The following is a 17,416-nucleotide window of genomic DNA, read 5'->3' on the forward strand; positions in this document are numbered from 1 at the left end:
GAAAAAATGGAGATAATTTCCTTTCGATTTCTATAGGTATCATCACAAAGACAATATTTATCTACAAATTTACAGTAAAAGAGAAAAAAAAATCACTGGTAAATACTAATTATCCAGAATAAAAATCAGTTTATAATACATTGAAAATTAAAACCATCGTAGTCTCATACTTTGAGTTTTGAGAGAGCTTGAGAATCCTGTACACCATTTTCTCAATGAATGAATACAAATATATATATATATATATATATAGCAAAATTTAGAGAGTTAATAAATATATGGATTTCAAGTCAATATTGGTACTAATTAATAATACCAGCTTAAATGACCTTCTAAAAAAAGTAAAAGTCTATTTTGTCTAATTATTGTAACAATTGTTTACTACTTCTCATTATATTTATAGCTATAGATGGTTAAATTTTAAAAGATTTTATAATTTTGCTTCGACAATTCTAAGTTTTAACATGTTACATGTACCTACTATGGAACTCCCTTTTTTTTTCCTTCAAATATTTTATTTTTTATTGTTCAAAAATATTGTCCAATTTCAAAAGTAAACTATCATAATTAAATAACTTTATAATAAACAACATTCTTTAGTTGAATTTATGAAAATTTTCAAGACTTTTTAGAAAGGGCAATTATATATATTCCCAAAAAAAAGGGTAACTATATATATTTTTGATAGTTGGCATCCCAAGCACCATAATTAGAGTAGGATTTTTTTTTTTTTTTTTTTTAAGAAAAGGAGTAGGAAATGTTAGTACCCATTTTTCAAAATTTTGAAAATACCATTATCACATAAATCACAAAAAAATTAAAAAAAGTAAATAAAGACTTCCATGCTTAAATTAGAAGTACACTGGTTCAATGAATCTTACAAATGGTAGTAGGTGAAACTGTGAAAGTGGTCTTGAAGTGGCATGTTCAATGTGCACAAAGCACAATGAGAAAAAGTTAGTATCATGAATTAATAATACTAGCCATCTCCTTCGGTTTGAAGAGAATCTTTTGTTTTTATTTTTATTTTTTATATTGATTCTTTTTTTTTGGGAAAAGAATCTTTTGTAGTCTTGTTAGAAGAAGTCCCTTGTTTTGTGTGATTGACTGTTTTGGCCCAAGATATACTACTCTCTTCTATTAAAAAAGGTACACTAGTTTTACATTAAATAAGCAAGTAAATAAAGACTTCCATTCAGCAAAAAAAAAGAAGTAAATAAAGACTTCCATGCTTAAATTAGAAGTACACTGGTTCAATGAATCTTACAAATGGTAGTAGGTGAAACTGTGAAAGTGGTCTTGAAGTGGCATGTTCAATGTGCACAAAGCACAATGAGAAAAAGTTAGTATCATGAATTAATAATACTAGCTGTGGGGTTCAAATTCTTTACGTAAACCCAAAGACAATTAATTTGTAGAGTATGGGTCAAAGAACTAGAATTAGTAAGGGATTAATAACAATGGATCATAACCATTTCAACAGTGCATTCATCAGTTTGTATACATTGATAGTTTTTATCCCTCTCTTGTTTTTCTTCTCTCCCTTTTCTCTCCCCCTTCTTCCGGGGGTTAATTGACAGGTGCTCCCCTCTATTATATAGTCACTCCTACCCTCATCTCTATCGTCCACGTGCTCCCCATCCATGGACTTGCTCAAGTACCTGTCACGTCAGGCAGCTTCTTTTCATCTCTGTGTGAGTGGCGGTAGGTTAGGATGCACTGTTCAGAGGTCTTCTCCACATAAATGCGGCTAGAAAAGCTGTTGCAATGCATTGAATACGGTGGCAGCAGCCTTTCCCTCAGATATTTCCCCATCCTTATCGTTCCTGAATATGCTTTGAACTTATCTTGATCAAGTGGAGTCCTCGGACAGTCATTCGGGCTTTTCCCCTACTCAATTAGTCTCCGATATCATATCAGAGCAAAACATCTTCCTCGGACAGGAGATGTCCTCCTCGGACTGGAGATATCCTCCTCGGACAGCGATGATCCTTCATTAAGAGGATTTCACTCCCAGCTGGGCCTTGTCTTTTCCGCATCCCTCTTTTCGGATGTGAAACAGTCCTCTCGTGGGCATTCGGCCCATTAACTTGGGCCTGGCCCCCTTTTCCCCCACAATAGCCCCTCAAAATCTTATTTTTTCCCACGCAAGCGGGAAGAAAGAATAAGATTTTGATTTGATATGTGGGAATGAATGGATAAGAAGGAAAAATAAAATAAAACAAAAGAAATCAACAGAAGTAAAAAGTCATAAATGCCCCTGTTTACACGCGCGAGATTGTGGAGACGCGCGCCTCATTATTGCCGCTGTAAATCTCTCATTCCCAAAGCATCGCATCAACTACTTCAGGCAGCTGTGTCTCTTGCATCCAACGGTGGATTATTGATCAAACGGGTAGGGTTTGCCCTCGTGATTCGAGTGAGATGAATGATACCGCTCCGTTTGTCCCCACATATAAATCTTTGTAGGAAGTTACTTTTCTTACTTTACACACATCATAGTACTCAGAGCATTTTCAGAGCTTCCGGAGAGTTCCCTTCTTCAAAAGCACTTCACGCCCTCTCGGATTTCTGCGTCTTCTGCCTTCAGGATCCCACCCAACAGTACATTTCGAGTTAGGGAATTCGTTTCACTCGTGCTAGTGTAAGTCTCGGCGCCTCCTGAGTCTTTATTTTCTCCTCAGATACCATTTTCTTCTATTGACACCATCTTCCTCATTATTTCATTCATTCTCTTAGAAATGGGCAAATACCAATATCTCGTCGATAGTCCGGTGCTGATTGAGGAGTTCAAGAGAACCCACCATATCCCACGGGGGGTAAATCTGAGGTATTGCCCTCCGGAGGGACTATTGTTAGCCCGGCAAGAAGGAGAGGTCATAATTCCTATGATCGCCTTCATTGAGGGGGGAATGACCCTTCCAATGGGTCCCGTGACCCTAAACTACCTCCGTAATCATAGGCTCTCCCCCGATCAGTGCGCGCCCAACACTTTTAAGATTTTAGGGGCCTTTGATGTCGTAAATACGACCTCATCAAGTCCCAAACCCTAACCCTCCCAATCCAGTCCTCCGCCGACATCTCCCGCCTCGCCGTCTCCCCCGACGGCGTCTTCCTCATCACCGTCGACAACAACCGCCGCTGCCTCTTCATCAACCTCCGCCGCCACGTCATCCTCCACCGCATTTCCTTCAAGAGCCCCGTCACCGCCCTCCAATTCAGCCCCGACGGGTCCCGCATCGCCGTCGCCGTCGGCAAGCTCGTCCAGATATGGCGGTCGCCGGGGTTCAGGAAGGAGTTCTTCCCTTTCGAGCTCGTGAGGACCTTCGCCGACTTCGACGACAAGGTCACGGCTCTGAATTGGAGCCCCGACTCGAACTACCTCGTCGCCGGGTCGAAGGACTTCACGGCGAGACTCTTCTCCGTTAACCTAATCGCCAAAACGAAGCCGTTTTTGTTTTTGGGGCATAGGGACACCGTAGTTGGTGCGTTTTTTGGCATTGATAAGAACACTAAAAGAGTAGATAGGGTCTATACAGTTACTAGGGATTGTTACTTGTTTAGCTGGGAATGGCAAGATGGTAAATTGGATGAAACCGAAGGAGTGGATATGGAAACTGATGGCAAAGATGGCAATTTGGAGGAAAATGGTGGGTATTTGGTTGGAGGGAAATGGAGGTTGTTGAGGAAGGATTGCTTTAATCAGGCTCCGGCGAAGTTGACTGCGTGTGATTATCATGCTGGGCTTGATATGGTGGTGGTCGGGTTTTCGAATGGGGTTTTCGGGTTGTATAGGACTGTGCCTGATTTTGTTTGCATTCACTTGTTGTCGATTTCAAGAGAGAAGATTACTACGGCTGTGTTTAATGAGGCCGGGAATTGGTTGACATTCGGGTGCGCGAAGCTTGGGCAGTTGCTTGTGTGGGAGTGGAGGTCGGAGAGTTATGTGGTGAAGCAGCAGGGGCATTACTTTGATGTCAATTGTGTGGCTTACTCGCCTGATTCGCAGCTCGTGGCTACTGGAGCCGATGATAATAAAGTCAAGGTAAAAATGATTCAATGACTTAAAAGTTAAAGCATGAAAGTTTGGTTGATATGCAAAGTTTTAGCTCAAATGACTTAGCTATTTGGTTTCAGATGCAGTATATGTTTGTGCATATTGTATGGAAATGTTTATGGAGAGAAATTGTGGTGATCATAATAATAATGTTGTGCATGTGGGGAGCATTTGTTTGATGTTAGGCATTTTGTTTCTGTTGAGAAATGCTGTATGCAATGAGCTGATGTGGCTGTTTCAAAATGAGTGATGCAAGGGGTACTATTAATTTTACTACTTCATAGGCTATACAAACTGATGTGTCAACTTTTAAAGACAACATGAAAGAGTAATTGCTACATTAGTTTGTAAGGTTTTTTGTAGTAAAATTGGTAGTAGTTTTAGCATTTTCCATTTAAAAATTGACCAATTGGTATGTTAGTCTGAAGGTTTTCTTCTTTTGCTAGCTTGTACCACTGTTGGAAGAGTGGCCGTGTATTTTATTCTTTGGAATTCACATTACCTCAACCATACTCTAGTTTCTGCTTCTGAATGGTGAACATTTTCATGTTCAGATCTTTGTTTGGTCGATGAAGACTGGCCGTTTGTTGGATGTGCTTAGTGGTCATGAAGGTCCTGTTCATGGGTTGATATTTTCTCCTACAAATGTAAGTTTACCTGTCTTTTGTCTATTTTGTTTCTGCACTAATAGCATGTGCCTATCTTTGTTATTATTACAAATTATGCTTATCTGATTGTAATTTTTGTTTTCCATGAATAGTGTTACCAGTTACCCCCCCCCCCCCCCCTTCTCCTCTGCTGACATTCTATTGAATAGTGATTTAACCAAAGTCCATTAAGGAGTTTTTGTTTTGTTAGTAAGATTTTTTTTTTTTTTTTTTTTTTTTTTTTTTTTGATTTCTCTTTATTTTCATAGAGTGCCTAATAAGCTGTTCGTTTTTCCCATGTAGGCAATCTTAGCTTCTTCATCATGGGACAGAACTGTTCGGTTGTGGGATGTTTTTGAAGGGAAAGGTGCTGTTGAGACATTTCCTCATACACATGAGGTTCTTACATTGGTTTATCGTCCAGATGGAAGGCAATTGGCTTCCAGCACGTTAGACGGGCAGATTCATTTCTGGGACCCAATTGATGGCGTGTTAATGTACACCATTGAGGGCCGTAGGGATATTGCTGGTGGCCGTCTCATGACTGATCGTAGATCTGCCGCTAACTCGAGTTCAGGAAAGTGCTTCACAACTTTATGCTATTCAGCTGATGGGAGTTACATTTTAGCAGCAGGGACTAGCAAATATATCTGTATGTATGATGTTGCAGATCAGGTTAGTTCGCATACATCATAGATACAGAGATAATTTATTATTGTGAACCTAGACTTATAAAAAAAAAATACTTATTATAGTGAACCTACGCTTTTGTNCCCCCCCCCCCCCCCCCTCTTCTCTCTGCTGACATTCTATTGAATAGTGATTTAACCAAAGTCCATTAAGGAGTTTTTGTTTTGTTAGTAAGTTTTTTTTTTTTTTTTTAGATTTCTCCTTATTTTCATAGAGTGCCTAATAAGCTGTTCGTTTATCACATGTAGGCAATCTTAGCTTCTTCATCATGGGACAGAACTGTTCGGTTGTGGGATGTTTTTGAAGGGAAAGGTGCTGTTGAGACATTTCCTCATACACATGAGGTTCTTACATTGGTTTATCGTCCAGATGGAAGGCAATTGGCTTCCAGCACGTTAGACGGGCAGATTCATTTCTGGGACCCAATTGATGGCGTGTTAATGTACACCATTGAGGGCCGTAGGGATATTGCTGGTGGCCGTCTCATGACTGATCGTAGATCTGCCGCTAACTCGAGTTCAGGAAAGTGCTTCACAACTTTATGCTATTCAGCTGATGGGAGTTACATTTTAGCAGCAGGGACTAGCAAATATATCTGTATGTATGATGTTGCAGATCAGGTTAGTTCGCATACATCATAGATACAGAGATAATTTATTATTGTGAACCTAGACTTATAAAAAAAAAATACTTATTATAGTGAACCTACGCTTTTGTTTTAACTCAATTGTTTTTGTTCTCTGAAAATTGTCTTTGTTCTGCATATGATAAAAAGCTCTCATAACCTCTAATCATTTGTTGGGTGGGTAATTGTGGAAACTAGACAAAGAACCATGTGGAAGAGATATTTGCTTCTTCTTTTTTCTTTTTCTTTTTAAGACATTAAGTAATAAAGTTATTAAATTCTTTTGTACACATATGTTTTTCTCCCCTTTTCAGAGGTTGTTGAAGACAGTGCTCATAAATCCTTGACTATGCTCTGAATAATAATAATAATAATGACAAAACTTAGGTACAGAACCTTAGTTGCTATTCCTTTAGTTCTCCTCTTAAGATTCAGTGTGTGATTACTTAATTAAAAAATACACTTTCATCTCATGAGAAAAAATCCACATGGCTAAATCTTAAGATGGGAACCTAAGGAACAACATCTAAGTACTGTACCTAAGTCTTGCCCTAATAATAATATATACACATCTCTTAGGCAACATATTTAAAGATGAAGTACTTATTCTGATACGTATCATACTATTGCTACTTCAATTGACAGAATTGATTTAGATTAATTTGTCCCACTCTCAACATTTAAAACCTAATAATTAATTTGTAACACCTAATTTTTTAGCTTATTGTGCATTTTTTAAAGAAGTTTATTCTGTGTTCCTTTATCTAGTTCCTAAACTTTTTGGTTAGTGGACATGACTCTCACCAAAATGTCAAACAGGATAGCAAATAACAGTTGCTCCATTTCCATAACATATTTATGTTCAATTGTTAATACTTAATTTCAATATATATATTATTCTAGGTGCATCTGTGACTTGCCAATATAAAATGTTTCAGTAGATAAATTCTTCTGTCTTTACATTTCTATACGAAATTGGTGATGGGAAAAATGATTGTTTTGACATGAGGACGGTAAAGATGAGCATTTTATTGCTTCATATAGAACCCTGTGATGAACTACTAAAAAATTTTAAATAATTGCTTTATACATAAACACACACACACACACACACACACGTGTGTGTGTGTATTTATTTAAGTGTCCAAAGTTTAAGTATACTAAATTGAATAATTTTATATATTTTTGATGAATAAATAAGTTTATATATTTACATCTACACTGCACAGGTATTGCTGCGTCGATTTCAAATAACCCATAATCTTTCTCTTGATGGATTTATCGTCCAGATGGAAGGCAATTGGCTTCCAGCACATTAGACGGGCAGATTCATTTCTGGGACCCAATTGATGGCGTGTTAATGTACACCATTGAGGGCCGTAGGGATATTGCTGGTGGCCGTCTCATGACTGATCGTAGATCTGCCGCTAACTCGAGTTCAGGAAAGTGCTTCACAACTTTATGCTATTCAGCTGATGGGAGTTACATTTTAGCAGCAGGGACTAGCAAATATATCTGTATGTATGATGTTGCAGATCAGGTTAGTTCGCATACATCATAGATACAGAGATAATTTATTATTGTGAACCTAGACTTATAAAAAAAAAATACTTATTATAGTGAACCTACGCTTTTGTTTTAACTCAATTGTTTTTGTTCTCTGAAAATTGTCTTTGTTCTGCATATGATAAAAAGCTCTCATAACCTCTAATCATTTGTTGGGTGGGTAATTGTGGAAACTAGACAAAGAACCATGTGGAAGAGATATTTGCTTCTTCTTTTTTTTTTTTTTTTTTTAAGACATTAAGTAATAAAGTTATTAAATTCTTTTGTACACATATGTTTTTCTCCCCTTTTCAGAGGTTGTTGAAGACAGTGCTCATAAATCCTTGAGTATGCTCTGAATAATAATAATAATAATAATGACAAAACTTAGGTACAGAACCTTAGTTGCTATTCCTTTGGTTCTCCTCTTAAGATTCAGTGTGTGATTACTTAATTAAAAAATACACTTTCATCTCATGAGAAAAAATCCACATGGCTGAATCTTAATATGGGAACTTAAGGAACAACACCTAAGTACTGTACCTAAGTCTTGCCCTAATAATAATATATACACATCTCTTAGGCAACATATTTAAAGATGAAGTACTTATTCTGATACGTATCATACTATTGCTACTTCAATTGATAGAATTGATTTAGATTAATTTGTCCCACTCTCAACATTTAAAACCTAATAATTAATTTGTAACACCTAATTTTTTAGCTTATTGTGCATTTTTTAAAGAAGTTTATTCTGTGTTCCTTTATCTAGTTCCTAAACTTTTTGGTTAGTGGACATGACTCTCACCAAAATGTCAAACAGGATAGCAAATAACAGTTGCTCCATTTCCATAACATATTTATGTTCAATTGTTAATACTTAATTTCAATATATATATTATTCTAGGTGCATCTGTGACTTGCCAATATAAAACGTTTCATTAGATAAATTCTTCTGTCTTTACATTTCTATACGAAATTAGTGATGGGAAAAATGATTGTTTTGACGTGAGGACGGTAAAGATTAGCATTTTATTGCTTCACACACACATTATTGCTTCATATAGAACCCTGTGATGAACTACTAAAAAATTTTAAATAATTGCTTTATACACACACACACACACGCACACACGTGTGTGTGTATTTATTTAAGTGTCCAAAGTTCACACACACACACACACACGTGTGTGTGTGTGTGTGTATTTATTTAAGTGTCCAAAGTTTAAGTATACTAAATTGAATAATTTTATATATTTTTGATGAATAAATAAGTTTATATATTTACATCTACACTGCACAGGTATTGCTGCGTCGATTTCAAATAACCCATAATCTTTCTCTTGATGGAGTTCTTGACTTCTTAAACTCAAAGAATATGACGGAAGCTGGCCCTATGGATCTAATTGATGATGATAACAGTGACACAGAAGAAGGTGTTGATAAACAATCCCGAGCAAAGTTAGGTTATGATTTACCAGGATCATTGCCTAACCGTGGAAGGCCTGTTATTCGTACAAAGTGCCTCAGAATTGCACCCACTGGGCGGAGCTTTGCAGCAGCAACAACAGAGGGGGTGTTGGTATATTCAATTGATGAATCCTTTATCTTTGATCCCACAGACCTTGACATAGATGTTACACCAGAGGTATACCCCCTTTTAAACTGTTACCATTGCTTATGATGCGAAAATGAAGATCATAAAAAATATTTTTCTTGATTTCGTCTCTTTCAGATTTAACCAGTAAGCAAAACCTCATTCAGTTTTCCTTTTTTTTTTGATAAGTAAGAAGAGAATGTTATTAATAAAAGAATAGCAAGAAAAGCACACAAAGTTCACGGTAGTGAACAAAGGAAAAAAGAAACAAAAAGACATAAGCAGCCCCTAATCTATACTAATGGATGAAAGAAAATTCAACAGGGTAGAACAATCCAAATAGCCCCAACAACGAGACCAATCGAAGAGGGTCTGCTGGCAATACTCTAATAACTGAACCACAGTTTTCTCCTCATCCTCAAAAGACCGTCGATTCCGTTCAGTCCAAATAGTCCACATTAAACATCCTGGAACCAAATCCCAAATATCTGAGCTATGCTTCCCAAGCCAATGATATCAGCAAAATAATAAGTCCACAACTGAGCCTGACATGACCCATTCCATCCCAAACAACCAAAGCATATACATCCACAAAGAATGAGCTATCGCACAAAAAAGTAATAGGTGATCCACAGATTCCGCATTACAACAGTAATAGGTTATTCAGTTTTTCAAATATAGTTTTGATCAGAATTTGATCACATAGGGTAGTCAATTAGTTAATAGATATTAAATAGAAATAGCAGTGCTATTTTGCTTATTTAATAGCAGCATTTTCCTTTTCTGTTACTGCTATCCATTTTGGTTTAGTAGCAGCTTTATTTTTTATATTGTCTTTACTTATATATTTTATATTTATTTATCTGGTTATTCTGTTATACAGGCAGTTGACGCAGCACTAAATGAAGATCAACAAAGCAGAGCTTTGATTCTTAGCCTTCGTTTAAATGAGGATTCTCTGATAAAAAAATGCATCTTTGCAATCAGTCCAGTAGATATACCAGCTGTTGCTTCATCAATCCCTTACAGATATCTACAGAGATTAATAGAAGCATTTGCAGATCTCCTAGAAAGCTGCCCACATTTGGAGTTCATTCTTAGATGGTGTCAGGTATTTTCCCCATAACTTCCAACTTTTTAAATTATTTCTGTTCACGTTAGATGCAGATGATGGCTGCATGGTGCTAGTTTTTAGATCTCATACATGGATTGTGATTGGTTTGTGTGGCAGGAGCTCTGCAAAGCTCATGGCAACTCTATTCAACAGAATTCCAGAAATCTGCTTCCTGCTTTAAAATCCTTGCAGAAAGCAATTACTAGAACGCATCAGGATTTGGCAGATACTTGTTCCTCCAATGAATATATGCTTCGATATTTATGCTCTACAAGTGCCAAGAAATGAAGGGGTGTAGTAACTTGTGGGCACTTTAGCAAGGTTTTTGGAAATATTATCCATGCCCATTGTTGTTCTACTGCATTGTTGATGGTTTAATTCATCTTCAGCAAAAACCATCTGGCTAAGCATGGAATTATGCTGCAGCTTGTGAGAAGCTGGAAGATATCCATGAAAGCATGCCGTCGAGGAGTTGTCTAGTGTCTTCATTGCAAAACCATCCATGTACCAAATTTTTCTGTTCAATACCAAAGTATTTGTGGCATCAGTTCATGCTGTCTCTCTAATTTGTTTAAACCAATTTTGCTGTTAGAACATTAGCCTCTGAGCAGATAGGCATCAGAATATGATAGTATCAAAGCCGATACATTGTAGTTTTGTTGTATGCTCAAAAGGAAATTTTGATGGAATCAAAAGTTTGTGCATTTCTCTTTTTTGTTTCTTTGTAGAGTTCAATATGTTGATAATTGTTTGCTTGAACGAACTTTACTATTAACTTACAGCTCTAGAAATTAACAGATTTATTATTATTGTATAAATATATGTTTTGTAAATATTGAACGAACTTTACCATAATTACTCTAAAACATGTGCAATATGTTTAGCAGAGCAATGGTGCCCCCTCCCCCTCCCAACACAAAACCAAAAAAATTATTAAAAAAATGTAAATGACAGAGATCTTGTTCCAGTTTTGGCATTGATGATGCTTGTTGCTAATTTGGTTCTCAGCTTTGGGTTTTATGATGGATTTCTGTGGTGGCTTGGGCTTTGTTTACAGTTTAGGAGCATGGGTGGTCAAGACCAATGATAGTTTTTATGAGGGTAAAATGGTGAGGTACTGAGGTGGTTTTGAGTGTTGGCGTGAGAGATATTTGTGGTGCGGCTTTGGTGATTTGCAGTAGAACCTGGCCAACGGAGGGAAGCTACGCCAATGCCGTTGTGGGTTTTTGTTGTCGTTAGCAATGGGTGGTAGGTGATTCGGCCGAATGTGACTTCAAGTGTGAGATTTAGGCTGCGTTGAATCGGTGGTAATCAATTTCCGGAAATCATTTTCCACATTTTCCACGCGTTTGGCAGTTACGGAAAATTCCATTTCCGGAAATTCACTTTCCTATTTTCCCTTAGACAACGGAAATGCATTTCCGTTCCTATTTTCACTTCAAATCTCATTTTCCGGAAAACCAAAAGCAGAGAGCACGCAGAGGGAGAGGAGAAAGAAACAGAGAGCACGAAGAGGGAGAGGGAGAAAGAAAGAGAGAGCCAGCGCCGGAGTCGATCCAAGCCCAGCGCCCATCGCCGGCGGCCTTGAACCCACGAACCGCCGATCCAAGCCGAGAGACTATCGTCGGCGACCATGAACCCTCGAACCCAGTCCCCATCGCACCGCGCCGATCCAGTCACGAGCAGATCCAATTCCGGAAAATCGATCGCATCGCCCGTCGATCGTCGATCGTCAAACTCCTTCGAACCCGGCGCTCTTCGCACCGGCGAGTCGCGCCGCGCCGCGCCGTCGATCTTCGTCTTCCTCGATCTCTCCGGTTTTTTTTTTTTTTTTTTTTTTTTTTAAAGTTTGATTGTTGTTTTTGTTTTTTTTTGAGGAACTGATTGTTGTTGCTGTGGTTGTTGCGTTGTTGTTGCCGGAATTTGGTGGTGTTGTTGTTGTGTTGTTGCCGGAATTTATTGTTGTTGTTGTTGTTGTTGTTGTTGTTGTTGTTGTGTTGATATGAAAAATTTTCCGGAAAATAGCATTTTAGAATACATCCAAACACATAAAAATATTTTTCACAACAATTTTCATAATTCACCCAAACACTTTAAAACATATTTTTCTTTTCCGGAAAATAACATTTCCGGAAAATATGTATTTTCCAGAAAACGTTTTACACGAAACAAACACAGCCTTAGTTTGATTTTGTTTCATGGTCGATTTGTGTTTGGGCAGAGAAGGAATTTAGTAGTGCACGAAGATTCTGAGTGGGTATTTGGCTAGTTGAGTTTTGGAAATGTTAAAACTTAAACTTCTACTTTGCCTATGTCAATTGTACTTGAGTACTGTGGAGTTTTTTTTTTTTTGAGAGAGTACTGTGGAGTTAAACATGAGTATTTTGGGGACCTTTTTAGTTTTTTGGCTGAATATTGTAAAAAAGTGAGTTTATTTGTAATATGGGAATTGTTGGAAGTGATTTAGAAAAATGAGGAAAGAGGCAAATTTTGGCAACGGTATTGCCGAAATTCTAATGAAAAGGATTAGAGAGGAGAAAGAAATGATGTGATTGCCGGAGTGAAAAAAAACTTGAATTTCGATAATGAGGTTACCGAAATTCCTACCCAAAATTTGCTCCCAGATAAGGTGCTCGAAGGAGTGCTCGAAAGGGAAAAAACCAATTGTGGAAACCAAGTTGCCGAAATTGTACGGGAGTGAGGAGAGAGAAAAAAGAATTGTGGCACCTAAATTGCCAAAAATGGGAGGAAAAAAAAATTGTGGCAACCAAGTTGCCAAAAATGGGAGAAAAAAAATAAAAAAGAATTGTGGCAACCAAGTTGCCGAAATAGGGGAGGATTTAATAGGAATTTTGGCAACCAAATTGCCGGAAATGGGAGAAAAAAAAAATTATGGCAACAAAGTTGCCAAAATTGTAAGGAAGGAGAGAGAAATATTTAATAGGAATATTGGTATGCCAAAAAAAAAAAATTGTGGCACCAAATATTGGAGGAGTCAATCACCTCTTCTTCTTGATTCTTATTCTCTAAAGCACTTGAAATATATTCTTTATTCATTCCCAATAAAACATAACCTATTGATATCATACATATAATCTATGTCATGGATTCCTTTTAGTCTTTTTATTTCTCCTCCTCGTTATAAAAGGTAGCATGCACCATCACTTTTTGCATTGCATCTCCTCATAGAAAGTTACATTTTTCATATTGTTTCACTTACCTCCAATTGTTCATTGTTATTTTACTCTTCTGCTTTGCTTCAGCATGCCCAACTAAGGATTGTAAGTTTTTGGTTAATGTGAGTTTTTTGCTTTGCTTTATTAACTTACAGCTCTAGATTTATTAGAAGCTAATACATTGTAAAATATTATGTTTTGTTTTAGTTAATATTGTTTGTATGACTATGATTATGATTGTTGTTGTTGTTGTTCAAATTTTAGATTAATGAATTTTTTTAGGGTTAGGACAAAAAGCATTTTTAGTTATATTTGAAATTTACCATAATAAATTGTAATAGTCACCATATATGAATTTAATTATTGTGTAGTTGATAACATATAATTAGCCTATGACTTAGGTGCTTCTCAAAAAAAAAAAAAATGCTTTTAGGCTAGGAATACTTTATTTTCACTCATTGCAAAATATTGCCTTGCATGGGAAATCTCAAGTATCTTAGTTGCCACAATTCCTATTTTCTCTCTCCTCACTCCCCTACAATTTCAGCAACTTGGTTGCCACAATTGGTTTTTTCCCTTTTGACCACTCCTCCTTCAGGCACTACACCAGGGCAGGAATTTTGGGCAGCAAAATTTCAGTGACCTCATTATCGAAATTCAAATTTTTTCTCACTCCACTCATTACATCATTTATCTCTCCTCTCTCATACTTTTTGTTAGAATTTCAGCAACGATGTTGCCAAAATTTGCTCTTTCCTCATTTTTCCAAATAACTTCCACCAGTACCCATATCACAAATAAACTCAATTTTTTGCAATATTCAGCCTTGTCACGTAAGTCCATAGAATAGTGGATTGGAGACCAAATGAGATCCAGCAACAGATCTAAGGAATCTGGTTCAAACTCTGGAGGTCCTCTGCAATCTTGCGTCCGATTGATTTTGGGGTCAATCAGATACAGTCTTTACTGCATATGGAACAAATTGGTAGCATTTGTATTTGCAAAATTGGAAATAAAACCAAGAAATTGCAAGTCCCCACCCCCACCCCCCCCCCAAAAAAAAAAAAAAAAAACTATACTATCAAATGATTATAAGAGTATATCATTTAACTTGGATTTTGAAATAATTTTATGCCAGGAAAGTGTGACCTACATGGCCTGATGTACCACGTGAGCAAAAACTTGGTGAAAAATAAGTCCCATAACTGGCCATGTTTTTGTGATGCCAGCCAAAATTGAAAGGGGCCTATACTTATAAACATTATTATTATTATTATTATTATTATTTTTAATTTTAAAAGAGGCCTAAATGAAGGTTGAAATGGACAGATTGAAACAAATTGCAGAGTTTAGACTTAATATTACAAAAATATAAAGTCTAGGAACAAAATTGAAACTCACCCCAAAGTTCGAGGTGCAGGATTGTAGGTTATCCTTACCCCCCCATTTAAAAATAAAAAAGAATAGGCTTTGAATTCTTTGGGTCTTTTGTACTTTCATACCCTTGTATACATGGAATCAAGTATCACTTTCTGCCTATTGTTGGGTTTTACTCATTTGGCTGTTTGAATTAATATAAAAAGTGAATGCAAGGTTACATTATGTATGTTTTCAACTACCTATTATCAGGCTGAATTGGCAATACTTCAATCTCCTGGATTTTGGGGAATTGAATATTATTTATTTGAAAGTTTGATGATGTTGAAAACTGTTCTTTTATCTTGAAATTGCAGTCTTCAGTTCTTCACTCAAAAGATCATGAGTTTAGTTTACTCCAAACAAAAATTTACATGATAATTCAATAGTTGCAATGGAGAGAGGGGATTTGAACCTTGGATGTTTTGGTTGGAAACACCATGAGGTGCCAGTTGAGCTCCCAAGGCTCTTAGCGTTAAATTTAATATTTATTATACGTGGCTGCTTGGCTAAATTATTGACTGACATCTGATGTTAACTAGTATATTATCATATTAGTTGATTCCGCATTTCTGGTTTAATTCTTATCATTTAAGTTGTTAATGATTGCAGCAGTAATACTTCTTAAAAAAATGATTGCAGCAGTAACATCAGTTGATGGTTCAGTTTAAATTTTTGTAGGTATTTGGATCCTTTTCCCAGAATGGGATGAGATTTTCAACTACCGTGCCCAATGATCCTGACACACATGAAGATTTTAAACCCACTAACAAGCTTGAGAGTTCTGACCTTTCTTTGAATGATGTTGTTGAGCAGGTAAATGAATCTTTTATATCATATTTACAATTTGTGGTCTGAACTCTTTGTCATCTGCTGTTAGCAATATGAAATTTTTTATTTAAAAGATCTATGTTTATTGATTGTGTTTGTTTTTGGTGTAGGATGTCAAGGAAAATCCTGTTATGATTTACATAAAGGTGTGCCTGAGTTTCCTCAGTGTGGATTCAGCTCACTAGCAGTTAGAGTGTTAAAACAATATAGTAAGTTTTGGAGATTTTTTTTTTGATAAGTAACAAATTTTTTATTATTAAAATACAGAAACCATAGTACACTGGGGGTGTACAGAGGGTGAGGAACAATCAAACTCTCAAATTACAATGATCAAACAAATTGGAGATGTTTATTTTAATGAGCAAATCTTTCCATTCCCTGATTGGTTTAATTTAGCAATCAATATGTATGACTGTGTATACACAAAGTTGTGTGCAGACAGACATACAAACGCATACCAGTCACATATACTTTTTATTTTATTTTATTGGTAATATATACACACACCCAATAGGTCTTAAACCACGACCTTACCCTCCTCTAGTACTTATAAGGGAAGAGTTGCTAGTTTAGTTAGAGCTCATTGGCATCAGACACATGTATGCATGCTTGTACAACATAACTCCGTATGTATATATATTAGTTATACATGACTTATTGTTTCCTTTAAAAATGCTAAACTTGAACCATAGTAATCTGGATTGTGTTTTTGATTTTACTGTTTTCTTGTCTTTGTGGAGAGGGCTCTTAGTTAATGGCATGAAAATTGTTTTTCGTACAAGTGAAAATCACATGAAAGAATAGGAGGATGTGAAGAAAAGTATCTTTTGATGAGCTACTGATATTTAGTTATGTGCAATGGGACGGAGTGAAAAGATTTGGGTACACACACTTGTCTCCTTATAATTAGGGATCAGCTGCATTTATTATTTTGTCATCTAATCTAAAATGTGTTCTTCTTGGCACTTGTTAACTTCCGATGATGAATAAATTTATCTGGTTATTGTATTCTTACCATATATGTGACTGTTTCGATGTTCCTTTGGCTTCTAGAAATATTTTGGAGGATCCTGAGCTTAAAAGTGCTGTAAAAACCTTCAGGTAAGTCAGCACTTGTTGTTTTTCTCTACTTAAAAAAAACAGAGGGGAAAAGTTAGATTTTGATATTTTATATATTTTTTGGAATCTTGATGACTATTCTGCTTAGTTTTTTCAAAGTTGTGCTCACTTGGCTTCTAGACATTTCTTAGTAATACAAGATGAATTTAGCTGGCTGTGATGACTAACGTAACAATCTATTATGGTTGAGTGAAGATTTTTCATTGTAGCCATTTAGAATTTCATTCTACATGTGTGCTGATGCTCATCAAATTCATTCTACATGTCTTATAGGTGTCTATCGTGTACTGTCTATGTCTGTTTGTTAACATCTGATGTCTTTCTGCAAAGTTGTTCTGTTGTTGTTGATAAATATGAGATTGTGTTGGAGCTGGATGAAGCCCAATATAACTTGTATTGTGTTAATTTTTCACTCTGTTTGTTACAGTGTAATATGTTATGCGGAAACAATGTTTGTTTTGTTGTAAAATGTTGGTCAAACTGAAAATGTTTCTGTTGACTGTAAAATCCTCTGTAAAATTTTTATAAAATGTTTTACCAACAAAAACATTGGTAAAACATTTTACAAAACACACAGCCACACTCTCACCGTTGGCGAT

At 36.3% G+C, this 17,416-nt stretch overlaps 2 protein-coding genes across 2 annotated transcripts in view; both read left to right on the forward strand.

Moving 5' to 3' along the window:
* Positions 1–3,016: 3,016 nt before the first annotated feature.
* LOC111994233 (periodic tryptophan protein 2) lies at positions 3,017–10,990 on the forward strand (the record flags this gene model as incomplete). Its single annotated transcript, XM_065761410.1, has 7 exons — positions 3,017–4,061; positions 4,144–4,268; positions 4,576–4,704; positions 5,008–5,379; positions 8,868–9,212; positions 10,045–10,272; positions 10,393–10,990. Coding segments are annotated over 7 exons (2,415 nt in total), but the record flags the coding sequence as incomplete, so codon positions are not given.
* Positions 10,991–15,516: 4,526 nt separating this feature from the next.
* The window catches only part of LOC111994225 (monothiol glutaredoxin-S15, mitochondrial), a 4,455-nt gene continuing 2,555 nt past the window's right edge, over positions 15,517–17,416 (forward strand). The window contains 3 exon segments of the mRNA XM_065761418.1: positions 15,517–15,683; positions 15,809–15,836; positions 15,839–15,907. Coding sequence (XP_065617490.1) covers positions 15,576–15,683; positions 15,809–15,836; positions 15,839–15,907 — 205 coding nt within the window. The 5' untranslated portion in view covers positions 15,517–15,575.

This window comes from Quercus suber, unplaced genomic scaffold (assembly GCF_002906115.3).
Source record: "Quercus suber isolate HL8 unplaced genomic scaffold, Cork oak 2.0 scaffold_411, whole genome shotgun sequence".
Classification (NCBI taxonomy): Eukaryota; Viridiplantae; Streptophyta; class Magnoliopsida; order Fagales; family Fagaceae; genus Quercus; species Quercus suber.